The sequence below is a fragment of the Amorphotheca resinae genome (assembly GCF_003019875.1).
Source record: "Amorphotheca resinae ATCC 22711 unplaced genomic scaffold M430scaffold_8, whole genome shotgun sequence".
Taxonomy (NCBI): domain Eukaryota; kingdom Fungi; phylum Ascomycota; class Leotiomycetes; order Helotiales; family Amorphothecaceae; genus Amorphotheca; species Amorphotheca resinae.
In genome coordinates, this window is record NW_020194478.1 from 1,731,260 (window position 1) to 1,747,211 (window position 15,952).

A 15,952-nucleotide genomic window follows, 5' to 3' on the forward strand; every position below is an offset into this window, starting at 1 on the left:
TAACGAGACCTCTGTCACCTCACCAAGTGGAGACGGTCCAAGTGGCCCGGCGGGATTTAGTTCAACCCTATTTTTAACACCGCAAAACAGAAAGCTCTCCTCTAAGCTCTAGCCTCTGGTAGTGGCCAATTTGCCCCCCTTTTGTCTGCTTGTTTGCCTTTACTTTTTGCTAAGGCATCCTCTCCCTCGACCTAGAGGTAGGTATTCGACTCGATTATATAAATGTGTTCTATTGCAAATGCAGCAGAAGGATTTAGGTATCCTTTGAAAGGACAAGGTGATGAAAGTGTCCTTCTCAGGGAAGAGGACTTTTAAGATATATCGAAGTTATAAATGCTCTCCCGACAGTGAACAATAGATATGTTCCTCTCATACTCTCCACTTTTTCCCTCAAGCGTCCTGTTATCAATCTCCAATTTCTCAAACTCTCTTTCATCTCTTGATCATGTGCAACCTTTCAGATATCCGATGATTTCAGACCTCTCGGATGACTCAATCCTTTATGTTGCCATGGTGAGCGATAAAGGCCTTGTTATTGTACAATCGTCTTGCGGGCGGTTAAAGGGTCGTCCATTTACCGGCTACGGCAACGGGAACGACAACGGCAACGGCTTTGGTTCTACGGGCCGTCGCCGGCTACTGACACAACAATCTAAGGTATATCAACTACCTAGGCAAATTCCAGAATCTCCGAGTACTGTTCAATAATTGCATCTGCTTCTCACTTGGTTCAAAATACCCTTCTATCAAGTGCCCGCGAAATCATGGGTGATTCCCAAGAGCACGCGACATGTCCGACCCAACTCCGCTACGACTCTCTACGATGTTTCGGCAATTCCACGGTCAGAACTCCCAACATCGATGCCTTCGCGTCCCGCTCCACTAAGTTCACAAACTGCTACCTACAAGCTGCGGTATGCTCTCAAAGCCGGTGCTGATCATGTTTTATTATTTTATACAGACCATGGGGAGTGTCTCGGTGACATGGGATGATCGAGAAATGGCCAAGCGGAATTTCGGAAGTCCTCTCTCGAGAGCCCCCAAGAGTTGGTGGAGCTGGAATACTAGCCGGAAAGGTATATGAAGACAACAAGTAGATAATATATAGACAATTAAGACAGTCTTGACGGTTAAAAAAAGCAGACGGTTACGAGTTTTTGGACGCTTAAACAGAGAAGGCAGTCACTCTATGATCAACTTCTGTTTTGAGGATGTGTAGACAGTTCTATTGCTAATACTGTCAATAGATCAAGCGAGGACGGTGGATCTAAACCTCGTTTCCCCATGAACATTCTCTCCCAGAGAACGAGAGCCATTCCATTCCATTCCATTCCACTCCATCGTAACATTCCATAATGGCATTACCATGCGTGACATTCCCTCCATACCGTGATACTAAAAAGAAGCAAGTAGAGAAGTGAAAGGGGTGACCGACTCCGAATAAAACTCGGAGATCGACTCAAAAGTTGAAAGAACAGGGTGTCGAAGAAGTGAAAAAAGAATGGGAGCATAAAACTAGCCACCCATCAAACCCAACCATGTTGGCTCTCCCTTACCAACCGAAGCTCGTGTCCTTCACCCCGGTAGTATCCCAGTTCACTGGTTCCTGTGCTACTTTCTCCAGCATCCCTGTCTCCACCGTATCGTCCCATGGATGGGGACAATCAATCTTGTCGTGGTCACCGTGGCAGTGAAAACAGCCTCGCTTGCCTTTGCCCTGAGCCGGCGCTGCAGAAATGATCGGATCCTTGCATTTGTCGTGGGTATGGCCAAACGCACCGCAGTTAAAACAGGAAGCTCGGCCGTGGAAAGGGCATGACTCATTATCTGCCTCGTGGCCATAGCCTCCGCATTTTCGGCACTCGACACCAGCATCAGCATCTAGGTCCACTTCCCGCATGCTGTCGACAATACAGGCGAACTGGTACTGTCCGTACACGTTTCGAGTTGTGGGGCTAACCGTCATATAATACTCGGTAGGTTTGCCGTAGGTGTTGGAATCCAAGGACTCGCTAGTGGCCAGGATGCAGTAGCCATAACGCCAGCGCGTGTCAGCCACGAGGTTGTCTTTTGCTGCGCCAGCAAAGGGAGTGAGGCGTGTATTAGGGTTGACTCTGAAGACCAAGTCCTTTTCAAGACCCTGCACGACTTCGAAAACGTGTGCTGTGAAGCGCTTGTCGAGGTGTTTATGAATCATCATCTTCATCCAGTTCACAACCCCGAGGTAGCTAGATATTACCGCTACTGTAAATGATTCCGGTTTGAAGCCGAGCGTAGCCTCTGATCCACAGTCTAATAGACCCTTCAGAACAATGAGCTTCTGCAATAGATGGTGTTGAATTAGAAGGTTAGTCAGCGAAACGCCCCCTTCCTCTTTCTCCGCGCGGGTCTTGTTACAGACTATGAAGGCGTAATTGTTGTTGACCTGAAACAGCTGCTTCATGAGGTTCTTGCAAAAACCAACCTGCGCGGGTCTAGGACGTGTGGCATTACCGTCAACTAGGGCATCGTTATAGTAGTGACGACTAATAAAATCGACGTAGGGAGCATTGAACATTCGGTGCTGTTCATACAGAGAGATGACACCAAGTCCCGAATCTTTAAAGAACTGGAAGGCAGTATACATCCCGAACTTGGCGAACGTAGCCGGGACATCTGCTTTGTCCGTATTCATGAAGGGCCCTTTCTGCCTAGTGTCTCCCGCGAGAACGACAACCTTTAAGGTAGGTAGTAGACCAATAATCGCCATAAACTTTGTGCGGCGGGAGCGCGGGTCCTCGTCCTTGATAAGCATCGTTGGGGCGACCGCGTCACAAACTTCCTTGCGTAAAAGTAGGTCGCATGTAATTCCAATAATGTGCGCGTCGCGTAGAATCTTTCGACGAAGCTCGGCGACCAATGCATTAACCTCTTTTAACACTGCCTCGCTGGCAGAGCTACCATCAGAGCTAAGACTCAATGACCGCATCTTTCTTATCAGAACTTCCCACCTACCGGGGTTCGCCTTGATCTCCTGGATCATCGCTTGGTTAAGGGAGAGATCTGAGATCTTAGCGTCAAAACGCGTGTCCCCGGCTGTAGCTTTATCCTGAGCCTGCTTGCCAATGTCGTCCAGGAGGTTTTGTACTAGCCAATCAGTACTAATGTGGTCTTGGAAAAACGAACAGGCCCGTTTTCCTGGGACATGCTGGTGAATAAAACGCGAGTCCTCAGCAGGCAGCGAATGAACTCGGACTATACGAATGCCATCAACAGCATAGGTGGAAGCCATCCCTTTGATGCGGTCCATCAACTCATTTACCAACTGGTTCGTGTCCGTCGTGACGATAAGTTGATTTGCTGCCTTAAAATTCGCGGCGTGGGCAAGTCCATATGACAGAACCAGACGTGTCTTACCGGAAGCAGCCCCCCCCCTCGACAAGCATAACGCCATGTTGAACCTGTGCAGCCTGGAAAAAACGGTCGCGTTGGTACTTGGTGAGGTTCGCAGCAAACCTTTTGTAGTCCGGGACACAAGTACTGAAAAAATCTAGCGGCGGGAAGACCGCGTCCACGTTGCCATCAGTAAGGTAACCCACTAAATGGTGGCGCAGAACAGTCTGTGAGAGATCTTCCTTGTATTTTTCGAACAGCTCATTTAGTCCTCGTAGCGTGTCCTTGTAGGTCTGGTCAGATAGGGTCTTCTTAATGTAAACCGCGTGGCGTGGGGCGTCCTTGGCAATATACTGTCTGCGGCGTGCAAGGCTTCTAATACGAGTTTCGGTAGCAGGAATAACAGTTCCGACTGTTGGTGCGTCATGAAGGCCTTCCCATTTTGGTTCTTTAGGGCGAAAGACTTTCATGAGAGGTTGGCCCGGAGCGTTAAGCTCAGAAGACTCGAGCAGTCGAGCATGCCACAAAGTGCGCTTGACTTCTAGATCATCCATTCGCGCCTGCTCACTGCGTTCGAAGTATTCGGCTCGTGATTCTCGAACTGTGATGTAGTCCCCGTGGTCCACGACATCGTCCTCATCCCTATCATCCCGAGGTGGCGGTGGACGTTGCTTCTTAGGACCGTCTAGGCACTTGGGCGGGTCTGGCACCTTGAAAGGCATGACCATAACAAAAGAGTCACCTAGGCGTGGACGCTCCATCTTCTTGTTATCCCAACGTATACTCGAGATATACATCTTTGGCAGCTTGTTGTCATTTCTGTTGATCATGAAAGCCGATCCTGGAACCTCTTCAAAAGTGACCATGAACTTTACAGCTGCAATCTCGGCAGCGAGCCCACGCTCATAAAGCCACTCGTCTACCTCGCAGTACACGGCATGCACCTTAAGGTCAAGGTGGGAGGGTTGGGTCCGACGAAGTTTCCTAACTAGGTTCTCAACACTGAGAGCTGGACGTTCTCGAGGGGCAAAGATGTTCTCTTGTCGGAGCATATGCGCGTTAGGGGAGTTTTTGATCCAATATAGGGTCGGATCCACCGCCTTATCATTGTTGATTTTATCCTCCATGAGCTTCATCACGCTGTCATATGTCTCTCCTTCCTCCGCAAAGTATAGGGTGATAATTTCGAAGTGAAACGGCTTATTCTGCAGCTTGGCTTCACGGATGTCGTGAAAGAATTCTTTGAGGTCGGCCTCCGCCTTCGAGTCGAGAAGCTTAGGCACAGCGGAATTGAAAATCCGGACTGGGCCAACGTCGAAGCTGACGAGACACTTTTCATCAGAAACCCAATCTGACAGAGGATTGAAATAGGCAGGCAGGGTGTAAGAGTTCGGAGGTTGGACAGTCCAGTTGAAAATATCACGGCCGGTGATGTTGACCGAGAAATGGTAGTACCGGGACCCCTCTGGGTTGTACTTGGGGCTCATATCCCGCTCTATGATACCCTCGATAGCGATTTCTGATTTAAAGAACTTCTCCCTACAATCAAGAATGAGACGGGTTGTTGGGGCAGTGAGCGTGTCGAAGATCAAGCTACAATTCACCGCCTTCCCGTAGGTCTTGCCATTGATGGCGACATAGGCCCACGGATCAAAAAAATATTCCTGGTGTACGTCCTCCTTGCGGAAGACTTGGATCTCTTGGATCTCTTGGATCTCCTCAGCTTCATTCGCTGGGGCTTCTAGAATCCCGGTGCCTGTGGCGACCCATTGATCGGCCGCGTTGGACGGGTCCATGGCTCAGAGCGCAGGAGCAGCAGGAAGGGACAGGATAGTGGACGCTGGCTCGGTCTCAACAGCCGGCACCATGACGGGGAAGACTGCGAGGGCTGTAAGCTTCTCGGGAATGACAGGTGGGAGGGGAGTAGCTTACAGGTGATCTGCACTCAGCCGTACCAGGGTGATGGGGGACTTGGGAAGAGTCGAAGACGGTGTGGATGACAGGTGGGTAGGAAAAATGTAGGGAGAACGGCGGGGTCGATTCTGTCGAGGAGATCGATCTCGCTTAGCGCGCTCCTCCTCGTAGTGATATTATTCACTTTCGTGTTTGTTAATTCGTGTAGTCAAATTTCCGCCCTGGAGGACGCCATTGACTTGGTACCTTAGTTTAATGTCTTTACGGACCTGGACTGGTTTAATGTCTATTTCGGACAGTGGCTAGTTCGTGTGGTCAAATTTCCGCTTGTCATGGCAAACGTCAAGGCTGGAGGACGCCATTGACTTGGTACCTTTAGTTTAACGTCTATTTCGGACGGTGGCTAGTTTAACGTCTTTTCGGACCGTTGTGTACTGATCAGGCCGTTGTGCATCGTCCAGTGAGCGTCTTAGATCGATATGGAGGTGTTCGAATGTCGAAAGATGCTTCTAGGGGTGACAACGGTTGGTCCGAACTTCAAAGGCTGCTGAGCATCAGAAAGTACTTCTGGGGGTGGCGACGATTCGACGAATGTTCCAGTGGCTGCTGACCCACAGGGCAAAGATGTGGGAGCGATGAGCATTGTAACGATCGTCGTGTCTACACAGGGTAGACATATTGAAGATGAACATTCCTTTCTCCCTTCGGCGGGGTCAAAGTTCTAACAGTCGAGGGTACAAGTGAAAGTGAGATACCCTCTACCGGCGGAGCCCCTTCGGTCACCATGCGGGACAGTCCATCAGCATTTCATGTGCTGGGTGCCAGGCCGGTGCTTGATATCCATTCCATGTAACTACCTATGTTGGTACTTCGAAAGGAAAAGGCGCCAATCCGCTAGTCACACCGACCGCTTGCCTTTGACAGGTCCTTGACCTTAAGAGGGCTTCTGCAAGAGAAGTATGATCCATACAGACCGTGATATGACCGTGATCTAAGCATTGTGGCAGCTTTTTTAATGCCCACACTCAACGCTCCCGTTTCGGGCTCACTCGGCCAGTAATTTTCCTCTGCCGGGTCAAGGTCCTTTGACGGAAAAAGGTCTGGTCTTCTCATCTCGTTAGCGCCCTTCTAGTGGAGCGCGGTACCAAAACCCTTTTCCTTACTTCCGTTAACATACAATAGGGCTCTTTGAAGTCTAGGAAGGCTCCTAACTAGATCGTGTTGAATTGATGTTGGATTAAGGTATGGACGCGACGCCTTAAGCGAGGATGACCTCCGCTGCCGTTGCCGCTCTGGAACCGCCTGGCCCGCCGTTCCCGCTTGCTGCTTCACCATTTCAACATACAACCGGAAGTGATATGCTTTCGGCCTTTGCTTTTGTTGACCGCCCAATTTACTTCTATTCCGCGGTCCATACAGACCATACCACATTATCGCGGTCTTCATACGACCAAAATGGTTTGGGGAACCACGCACGTCCAAAAATACTTCAACAGACAGCTGGCTCCGTCCTGCGCTTTGATTGCAATATCGAGTTTCAACTTTGTTTTCGACGACCAGGGTTATGCGACCGCCCAGGCTATGGATGTCTTTGAGCACCGGTTTGGAGGTACACGCGAAGACGAAGTCATGGGGTCTGGAAGCACGCTGGCTTTCAATGTTCAATGGGCCTCCCCGGATTTGCTTGTGGTATGCAAGGGAAGATTGCCACAAGAAGTCGTGGCTAACTGCTTGGGCAGGTGTCATGATTGGTACTTTGGTGAGCGCTCGGTTTGGCCGTCGAATGTGCATGTTTGAGTGATCTGTTACCCGGTACGTGATTCCCCAGATCGGCACATGGTTACTAGATGTGCCATACGCCAATTTGCAATCGAAAGTCGGATTTAACTACGGCAGTGCTGCCGCTTGCTGGATTATCTTCACCTACTTTTGCGTTCCTGTGTAGAGACAAGTCATTCGAGCAAGTAGACCAGCTCCTTCTACGTTCTAGCTTCTTTTATCTCCCTCGTCTTTCTGTTTCCTTTTCCTCATCCGCCATCCTCAAAACCCACCCTTCAATTGTACCTCTCGAATCGGTTGGCCGAGGGTGGCATTCTGACAGAGACCTTGAGGAGCGAGTCGATAGGATTTTGTCGAATACTGTTGCTGTGGACAATCAGGTAGGGATACTTGTGGGCAATTAGCAGGCTTAGCCATGAGAACAATGTTCTATATCGAGACGGTTTGGTTGAAGTGTCCGCGATGCGAGGTCGAGCACGCGTGAGACCTGAAACCTTACGAACAAATATTACGAAGGGAATGACGTTCCAGGTCAATTGCGGGCGCGCAAGATGTTGAACGGTGGGCCATGGCAAATATCAACCACTTAGAAATATCTCCCATGTACTAGTAATGTTTAATGACAGAGATCAACAGACTGTGGGTTGACACCCTTAGCTGCCGAACCATGCGAAAGAAACACCGACGACCATTTGATTGGCGAACCAGAGTTAGAGATGGGAGTGCTCGATCCAAGACGTCAGCACTTCAGGATCGATGTCACGCGAAGCTCAGTAGAGCTCAGAGGAGGTATCAAAACCCCCGGAACTGCACCCCATTTCCGTGCCAGATTGTTCGCTCGTTTGCTTCACAAAATCGCATTTCCTATTTCTGATTCTTCAATCCTCCGCTTCCCGGGTTGACTTATACCCAAGGATACTCCTTTCCAGTTTCTATCCATATTCATCTGGACCCGAACCTCGTCAAGGTCCTAGCATATATGTCTAGGGAACCCACATCCTCATTCATATCAACATGTCGGACTCCTTTCCCGAGCGCGTGCCCACTGTCTCGAGGGTTGCACTAAGCCGGCATCGGGTCTCACGCATCCTCTTCTTCCGCCCCTTCTCTCACAGACGCTCCACATCAGAGCCAACTGACGCCTCGAATGTTCGTCCTAGAATCATTTCTATGCCCTCAAACGGAGAAGTAACAATCATTGATCCTCCCCCATCGTCTGAGGAGAGAGTGTATCCGGGAGATCGGCCGATTATCATTGTCAGGACTTATGAAGTTCCCGCTGAGAACGTTGATAGTCTTATTAGTGCCTAAGTGGGTGAGATAGGCCCTTCACTTTCTTGAGAAATTCAGAGTCCAGCTTATTCATTATGCGCAGCACACCCGGAATTCCCGCAGTGCCCTTTCTCCCAACTGCTCCCGGCTGTCCTCTTGGGGTTATTAATGAACTCTGGGACGAACAGACTCCTTGACCCGTACAGGAAGAGAAATATGATGTGATTCGAAAGGGTTGTGCTGAGAGGGCGAGCACAATGGACAGCGGGAATATTGCTGCACATAGAGAAAGGCAGATGGAAACTAATCAGCCCCCCAAAGAAGGAACAGAATGTGGAGAGAGGAGAAGGGGATAAAAGGAAAATCAGGACACCAACACGTACAGAAAGAGAGGAAGAGAAAAGGGTCGGGTTAGAAGGAGAGAGAACGCACGTGGCAGTATGTAGCCAATTTGTAAAGGATTTTGACTAAACCAACTTTTGTCACATGGAAGGGATTTGAAAGACAATAATTGACTTGATTGAGTGAAAGATGGTATAATCGATATAGAGACATATAGAGGATCCTAGAGTGGATGAATAGATCGGCGTTCAGATCAAATATCGAGGTAGGCACTAGTATGTGCCACGTGACAAACTCGCGTACAATCAATCGGTTAAATTTAGCGCGCAACGCACAGCTCCCCACACTGTATTTATCAACTCAAGAACCGCTCTCTCTCCTCCTTTCCTCCAACAACACAAGAAGAATCAACTTTATTCCGTGTTTATTCTTAACCCGATAGATGGGCAATACCTTCAATTACCAAGACTCCGATTATCTTCAGTCCGGTAACAGATTGCACCTCATCATCTACCAACAGGTCGACCTGTTACAAACTTACAGTAGTTCATCGGTTCGTCTCCACAGTCCCTCTTAACCCCACCACCCCGCAGCTTCGCGATTCGCGATCCGGTCCGTGCCAATCACGTAGCTAACCCCGCGTGTCAGTCTTTCGAATCCTGGAACTTCGACAGGTATCAAAAGGTTCATAGTACGGCAGTTAGAACGTACGAACGCCTCCCTACAAAGCCTAGTGCCCCCGAGCAGGAGGAAGAACAACCAAAACCAAAACCCTAGACCCGTCGGACATTTCCGCATTATACCATCTCTTGTCGCTCTCAAGTCTCTTGTCGCTGTCAATTCTCTTGTCGCTGTCGATTCTCTTGTCGCTGTCGATTCTCTTGTCGCTGTCGATTCTCTTGTCGCTGTCGATTCTCTTGTCGCTGTCAATTCTCTTGTCGCTGTCAATTCTACTGTCGTTGTCGTCGCTATTTGTCAAGTTTTCGTCTTTGCAAGACGTACCGGGAATTCTGTGAAGTTCACGCCGACAATAAGCAACTCAGTGGCATTCTGAGCAAGTACTGGAGGTCTCTTAGATTCCTTCCGAAGGTATGCAAAGAGCTTTATGTTATTTATCGCCTACTTACCACAGTATAGTTCATCAAAAATAGGATTGAAATATTCAAGCCCTAGACGCCAACCGAGAGCAACTTGTATAGGCATCGAAGAATCTGACGTCGAATTTTGGTCTCCTTCGTATGGTCAAGGGCGGGCTTGGTACAAACGATATTTCCACACAAAAAAGATGCACATGATGCCGGACACTTTCCCAGAAGGAAACGCCGGCCCCTCAACAAATGAACAACCCCGTATACGACCCACGAACCTGAGGTAGAATTCGCGAGGCTTTTACTCTTCGAAGATGACAAAAGTGAATACGACTCCTGGAAGGGAGCCTTCCCCCTCTTGTACAATGGAAGTGAGATTTGTATGTTGTCTGGGTCCGTCTCGTCGCGAATAAACCAACGATCTATCATTCCTTCTCTCAGCTTTGACACGAGTCGTTACTGAAGACTATCGATCACTGGGACGATTCGGGGTGTGTCACAGTAATCGTCGTTGCGCTGTCGCCCGAGGTCGTGAAATCTCCCTTGACGAATGAGAATAGCCGGATTACTATGCACGATTTCATTGCGTTGCGCGTACAGCTTTATGTTCACGTCACGCATCTCGAAGCCGATGGAGTGGCAGACTCCTGAGATGGCCAGGTGTGTCAGGCAATTGTCTCCATATCTCGTCTCACTAGGGTCTCCAGTATATCAGGGCCGCCTCAAGAGAGCGGGCTCTTGCTGCTCGCCGCGCTACTTCTCGACGTCTCGTCCTGGTCTACCCGGGCAGTATTCCTCTTCTACTTGTGGAAGCAAACGGAGGGACTCACGGCCCGCTACAAGGAGCTTCGAGATGCGGGAGATGGAGGCGTCATCTACAAGAAGATGATGCAGGAAATCAACATGACCATGGTCGAGAGTTTGAAAGCTGAACAAGCGGCAATTCTGGCGAAGCAAGTAGAAAGGAACTTTGAGTTGGCGTCAGGCAGCCCAAGGGTCAAGCGTGTCGCTCGTCACACTTAATGGTGGAAACAAAGAATTGAGAGTGATGAGTGAGTCGGAAGTTGGTTGAGCTTGATGGACATGTCAGACGAGGCTACTGCCGCATACAACGAGGACTATGGATCCCTGGAACAGCCTCAGATTATCATTTACGATCCAAACTTGAATTAGGAAGCAAAGAAGAAATGTTGAGATTTGGCTTGGGGCGTGAAAATGGACAGTATCATAGGTAGGCATGGCCTTGCGCGTCAGCTTTCAATGGGAAAGACGTCTCACGTGACCACCTCACGCAGCTAGCTCCCCCACAGGTACCTGTATCTATATCTGCTGCAGAGAATAAGGTAGCTCTTTTTTGCTCATCTGTCGGATATAGCCAGCCGAGCACTAAACAGGGATCGATATTCTGACGTCAATAGTTCCTGTTACAGGGGATATTCAGGCTCTCAGACATCCTATATCAATATTCAGCAGACATCGCGCTCTCCCCTGTATATAGCACCCCCTTTTTATATATATATATATATATATAGTATAGAGAGCTACCCTTCCTTCTCATTTTCATCAAGTCAATCGTCTTCCTTCATCCTCTGTTCGATCCTTCCGTGTGGCATGATCAGACGCATAAGTCAGAATTAAATCCTGTCCTTACCACATATTGACAAAGGCCTCTAGTATCAGTCTGAGACGCCCACGTGCATAGCTGGTTTTTATCTGAAAAACGGAGAAATACCTAAAATGTGCACTGCACTCCCAACACCCCCGCGGGAAGTAAATTCGCTTGGTCAAAATGGGCATCAGTCCCATAAGCCTCGAGTTATATAAATTTCAGCGATGGTGGTTGAAGATGAATATCAGCAATTAGTCGTAGTGGATATTCCGCGGTTTGATTAATCCAATTGCATTTGCCAAGCTGATGATTACACCTGTCGTATCTCTTTCCCCTTCATCTCAGGCCTCTCCACCTCCCACTCGTCCCTCAACACCGCAAATAATGCGTCAGCCAACAACAAGCTCCAACCCAAGCTCCATACCAATGTTATGGCATAGAAAAAATTAGCATTCCCACTCCCAGCATAAATCCATAGGTAGTAGAAGGCCGGACCCAGCAACGTCGCGTATAACACGATCGAAGATTCCACGAATGTGTACCGCATCAACGGAAATACGTGCTGGTACAATGGTAGCATTGCTAAAAACAGTGAGGTGTCTGATATCGAGGGATATGGCTTGAAGATTGCGAATATCCCGAGAAGCATTGTGAGAACGAAGAGGGGCTGACGGCGCAATCGAATGGTCAAGCCGCCTACGTAGGAGGAGAGATGGAGCCAGAAGACGCCAAGGAAGAAATTTCGGAAAGAATCAAACATTTCAATAAAGAAGTACCACCACAAACCAACGTTGGGTGTGAGGTCGGGGAGCAGGAGCTGGACGCCATACGTAGAAGACAGAAATTCCCACGATCCAGTGATCAAGAACGACATATGCAGTAGAGACAATATGGAACCACCAACAGCAGCTGCATTTCCGAGAATGAAACTTATAAGCGACTCGGTACGCTTTGCCGGTCGTCGATCGTAGCAGAGGAGAATGAGGGGCGGGAAAAGGAGTAATGGGTACATGGAGAGGTAAGCTGCGAAGGACAAGGCGAGCATCGACGTAAAAGAGGCCCCCACCACAGCTTTCGAAATAGCATAGAGTATAGCACAGGTAGTAAAGACACTCGTTGGTCGCCCGATACAGGTCGCAATGGTAAAAGGATTGAATAGAAATCTACAACGATCAGCAATGGCTAGTAGTTGGGGAGTTCGAGGCTTACGCAGCAGCAATTGAAAAGCTACTCCACTTCTTATCCTTTCTTGGTGATGTGAAGAGTTTTGAAGACCCAGCTTCTCCTGACTCTGCGATCTTCATGAGCGCATGCGCGCTCAGAAGATCCACCAAGATGTACAATGTATATGTGAAAATCGGATATGTCGCGGAGTCTGGAAGGAGGGTGAAGAGAGTGAGCAACAATGGGGCTTGGTGGTACACGCCGCCATCGTAAGGAGAGACATTGTGGTTATAGAGGAAGAGGCCCTCTTGTACTATTGAAAGTCAGCTTCAAGCCAATCGCGTCGAGCATGATCAAACGTACATCTTTTGAAGCTGGTCACCGGGGTCGAGATCTCGACGCGTGCAGTCAACAAATCCGGAAGGCCTGGGAAGCCAGTAAAAAGAAGGAGGCGAACAGCTGCTGCTGCGCCAAACAGAGCAGCTTTCCTCCTATCAATGCTCATTGTGCTGATATGTCAGTCATGAGCAAAAGAATGAGGCTCAATGATCTCCAAGCTTCAGCCTCTCGCAAGTTCACAAAGTCGTGTCCTTCAGGAACCGAGCTTTGACGCTAATGTGACGCTAGCGGCCGCTCTCTGAAAAAGTTCCTCGAAACTTTTCTGTCTCTGATGCGACCCCACGTTTTTCAACCACACATTCATTGATCACCAACTCCTCCGAACACAATGGCAAGAATCAAGAAGAAGGGAGAATCTGGCCAAGCCAAAAACTTCATTACCAGAACTCAGGCCGTGCGGAAATTGCAGGTTAGCCTCCCAGATTTTCGAAAACTCTGCATCTGGAAGGGGATCTATCCTCGAGAACCGCGAAACAAGAAGAAGGCCTCCAAAACCTCAAATGCTGCTACCACATTCTACTATACGAAAGATATCCAGTACCTTCTTCACGAACCACTCTTGAAGAAGTTCCGCGAGCAAAAGGCTCTGGAGAAGAAGATCTCAAAGGCTCTTGGTAGAGGAGACGCACACGATGCTCAGAGATTGGAGCGCAATGCCTCGAGACCGGAGAAGACGGGCAAGACAAAATACACATTGGACCATGTTATTCGCGAACGGTATCCTACATTTATCGACGCGCTGAGGGACCTGGACGACTGCCTATCTATGCTCTTCCTCTTCGCTAACCTTCCCTCTACACCGACTGTTCCCGCGAAGATGATCGCAAGATGCGAAAGATTATGCCTCGAATTTCAGCACTACCTTATCGTCTCTAATAGTCTGCGGAAATCCTTCCTTTCCATCAAAGGCATTTACTACCAGGCGACAATCCAAGGGCAGGATATTTTGTGGTTGGTTCCGTACAGATTCAATCAACGAGTCACTGGGGATGTCGACTTCAGGATTATGGGTACCTTCGTGGAATTCTATCAGACCCTCCTTGGATTCGTCAACTTCCGACTCTACACATCCATTGGACTGGTATATCCTCCAAAGTTTGACAAGAATAGAGATGATCAAGGAGCAGAACTTGGAGCTTTCTCATTAGAGGCGAACGGCGTCGGGATAATCGAACAACCGAAACAGATTACGAATGGACCCTCCAAACCAGACCCCAAGCTCCAAGCCGAGATTGACAAGCTCATGCTTCAACTTAATGAGCCCGAAAAGGAGCCTGCTGCGGAACAAACAGTGGCAAATGACGAAGAAGAGGAGCAACCAACAGACACGATTGATAAATTCGAACCCGTAGCGCCAGGAGGAGACATCCTACCGCAACCTTCATACTCAGCTACCGATCCGTCAACTCTCTTCTCAAACTTCACATTTTTCCTCTCCCGTGAAACGCCCAGACAGCCAATCGAGTTCATCCTCCGAGCCTTTGGCTGCAAACGTATTGGCTGGGATGCTGTTCTCGGCGATGGTGCCTACACACACAATGAGCTAGATCCCTCCATCACGCACCAGATTGTTGATCGTCCACCCATACAAGTCGATGCTGAATCAGAAAAAGAAGTCGAAGACAACCAAACCGCTCAACGTCTCAAACCGGGCTCCCGTGTTCCAGGCAGAATATATGTGCAGCCACAATGGATCTGGGACTCTGTTAATGATGAGGAATTAAAACGTCCGGACCTGTACGCTCCCGGCGCTCAATTACCTCCTCATCTCAGTCCGTTCGTGAAGAAGGTCAGAGGACAATATGACCCTAGCGCGCCGCTTAATGAGCAGGAGCGAGAAGGGGAAGAATTGGAAGCTGATAGTGATGAGGATGATGAGCCTGATGAGGAGGAGCGAGAAGGGGAAGAATTGGAAGCTGATAGTGATGAGGATGATGAGCCTGATGAGGAGGATGAGGATGACAATCTCGCAGTACAGGAACCAAAGCTTCTAACCGAGATGGAGGTGGATGCTACTGCTGAGGGTATGGATGTGGCTGGTTCTGAGGACGAGTCTGGCGCTTCTGATGAAGAAGCGGACAATTTTGCCGGATTCTCCGATGCTGAAGAGGAGGAGGAGGAGGAGGATGAGGCTACCGCTGCTGCCAAACAGCGACAGAGAGAGCTTGAAGCTGAGCTCTCTGGTGTGGCGCTTAAAGAAAACGATGTGGACCCGAGAGCCAAGGCCAAGGCGGACGCCCGGAAGAAAGCAGCGAAGAAAGCTAAGGAAGAAGAGGAGGAGTTAGAGAGAGCGAAAATGATGATGAGCAGGAAGAAGAGAAAGATCTTGGAGAAGATGGTTTACAGCAACAAGAAGAAGGATGCAGAGGCTGAGACTCTGAGAGCAAAGAGGCGAAAAATTGAGAAGAGTGGGAAGGCAGCCCCACGGGCTTAGACGCGGACTGAAGTATATTACAGGGACACGGATTTGAAAAAGTATGGCGTTGAGCGTAGTGTGTTGCTGCGGAGTTTAGGCTTATATTTGAAGAGTGCGAGACAACCCGTACTTACATTGAATTGAAGACTGCAACCCGTGCCCCTTTTCACATTGCTGAAATATGGCCTGAGGAGACTATTATGTCTTTGAATCTCTGAACGGACAATCTCAGATGCGCACTAATCAAATTACAAAGGCAGAGAATTGAAATGAATCAGGTTCGAGGATAAAACAGAACGATGTTATCAAGAGACGCTAGAGGACAGTGGTTTGGGAACACTGTAGATATTCTTGCTCTTGGCCGTAGATAGCTCATTAGCGAAAACATTGGCTTAATGTATAAATCCGTCAGAACAAAAGAAATAAGATGCTTAAGTAGATTAGAACAGTCTATCGCCATGTTTATATATCCTTGAACACTTTGAGTTAACTTCAAGAGGTCCCTTTCAGCAAAAGATTTAGAGTTGTGAAAACAAACTTGGACTAGCCTGTCTCGCTTCGGTAATGCCATATAGTAAAATCCCTCTTCCTCAACTC

General features: G+C 48.8%; 7 protein-coding genes across 7 annotated transcripts; 3 read left to right on the forward strand and 4 right to left on the reverse strand.

Annotated features, from left to right (window-relative positions):
* Positions 1 to 1,552: 1,552 nt before the first annotated feature.
* Positions 1,553 to 3,433, reverse strand: M430DRAFT_51953 (hypothetical protein; the record flags this gene model as incomplete). The annotated part of the gene is made up of 1 exon (XM_024868268.1): positions 1,553 to 3,433. The coding sequence occupies one exon, from the start codon at positions 3,431 to 3,433 to the stop codon at positions 1,553 to 1,555; it is 1,881 nt and encodes a 626-aa protein (XP_024719949.1).
* Positions 3,385 to 5,488, reverse strand: M430DRAFT_260139 (hypothetical protein). The gene is made up of 2 exons (XM_024865328.1): positions 5,305 to 5,488; positions 3,385 to 5,251 (listed from the first exon to the last, which is right to left on the reverse strand). The coding sequence occupies exon 2, from the start codon at positions 5,166 to 5,168 to the stop codon at positions 3,393 to 3,395; it is 1,776 nt and encodes a 591-aa protein (XP_024719950.1). The 5' UTR covers positions 5,169 to 5,251; positions 5,305 to 5,488; the 3' UTR covers positions 3,385 to 3,392.
* A 1,154-nt stretch (positions 5,489 to 6,642) lies between these two features.
* Positions 6,643 to 7,322, forward strand: M430DRAFT_43578 (hypothetical protein). The gene is made up of 2 exons (XM_024867629.1): positions 6,643 to 6,975; positions 7,026 to 7,322. The coding sequence occupies exons 1-2, from the start codon at positions 6,742 to 6,744 to the stop codon at positions 7,032 to 7,034; spliced, it is 243 nt and encodes an 80-aa protein (XP_024719951.1). The 5' UTR covers positions 6,643 to 6,741; the 3' UTR covers positions 7,035 to 7,322.
* Positions 7,323 to 9,409: 2,087 nt separating this feature from the next.
* On the reverse strand, positions 9,410 to 9,882 carry M430DRAFT_29325 (hypothetical protein; the record flags this gene model as incomplete). Its single annotated transcript, XM_024865866.1, has 3 exons — positions 9,410 to 9,613; positions 9,682 to 9,740; positions 9,807 to 9,882. 3 exons carry the CDS (start codon positions 9,880 to 9,882, stop codon positions 9,410 to 9,412), a joined length of 339 nt encoding a protein of 112 aa, XP_024719952.1.
* A 537-nt stretch (positions 9,883 to 10,419) lies between these two features.
* Positions 10,420 to 10,790, forward strand: M430DRAFT_29326 (hypothetical protein; the record flags this gene model as incomplete). Its single annotated transcript, XM_024865867.1, has 2 exons — positions 10,420 to 10,427; positions 10,466 to 10,790. 2 exons carry the CDS (start codon positions 10,420 to 10,422, stop codon positions 10,788 to 10,790), a joined length of 333 nt encoding a protein of 110 aa, XP_024719953.1.
* An 896-nt stretch (positions 10,791 to 11,686) lies between these two features.
* Positions 11,687 to 13,045, reverse strand: M430DRAFT_104365 (hypothetical protein; the record flags this gene model as incomplete). Its single annotated transcript, XM_024860922.1, has 3 exons — positions 11,687 to 12,539; positions 12,586 to 12,853; positions 12,904 to 13,045. 3 exons carry the CDS (start codon positions 13,043 to 13,045, stop codon positions 11,687 to 11,689), a joined length of 1,263 nt encoding a protein of 420 aa, XP_024719954.1.
* Positions 13,046 to 13,260: 215 nt separating this feature from the next.
* On the forward strand, positions 13,261 to 15,816 carry M430DRAFT_124287 (hypothetical protein). The gene is made up of 2 exons (XM_024861910.1): positions 13,261 to 14,801; positions 14,913 to 15,816. The coding sequence occupies exons 1-2, from the start codon at positions 13,268 to 13,270 to the stop codon at positions 15,371 to 15,373; spliced, it is 1,995 nt and encodes a 664-aa protein (XP_024719955.1). The 5' UTR covers positions 13,261 to 13,267; the 3' UTR covers positions 15,374 to 15,816.
* Positions 15,817 to 15,952: the final 136 nt, after the last annotated feature.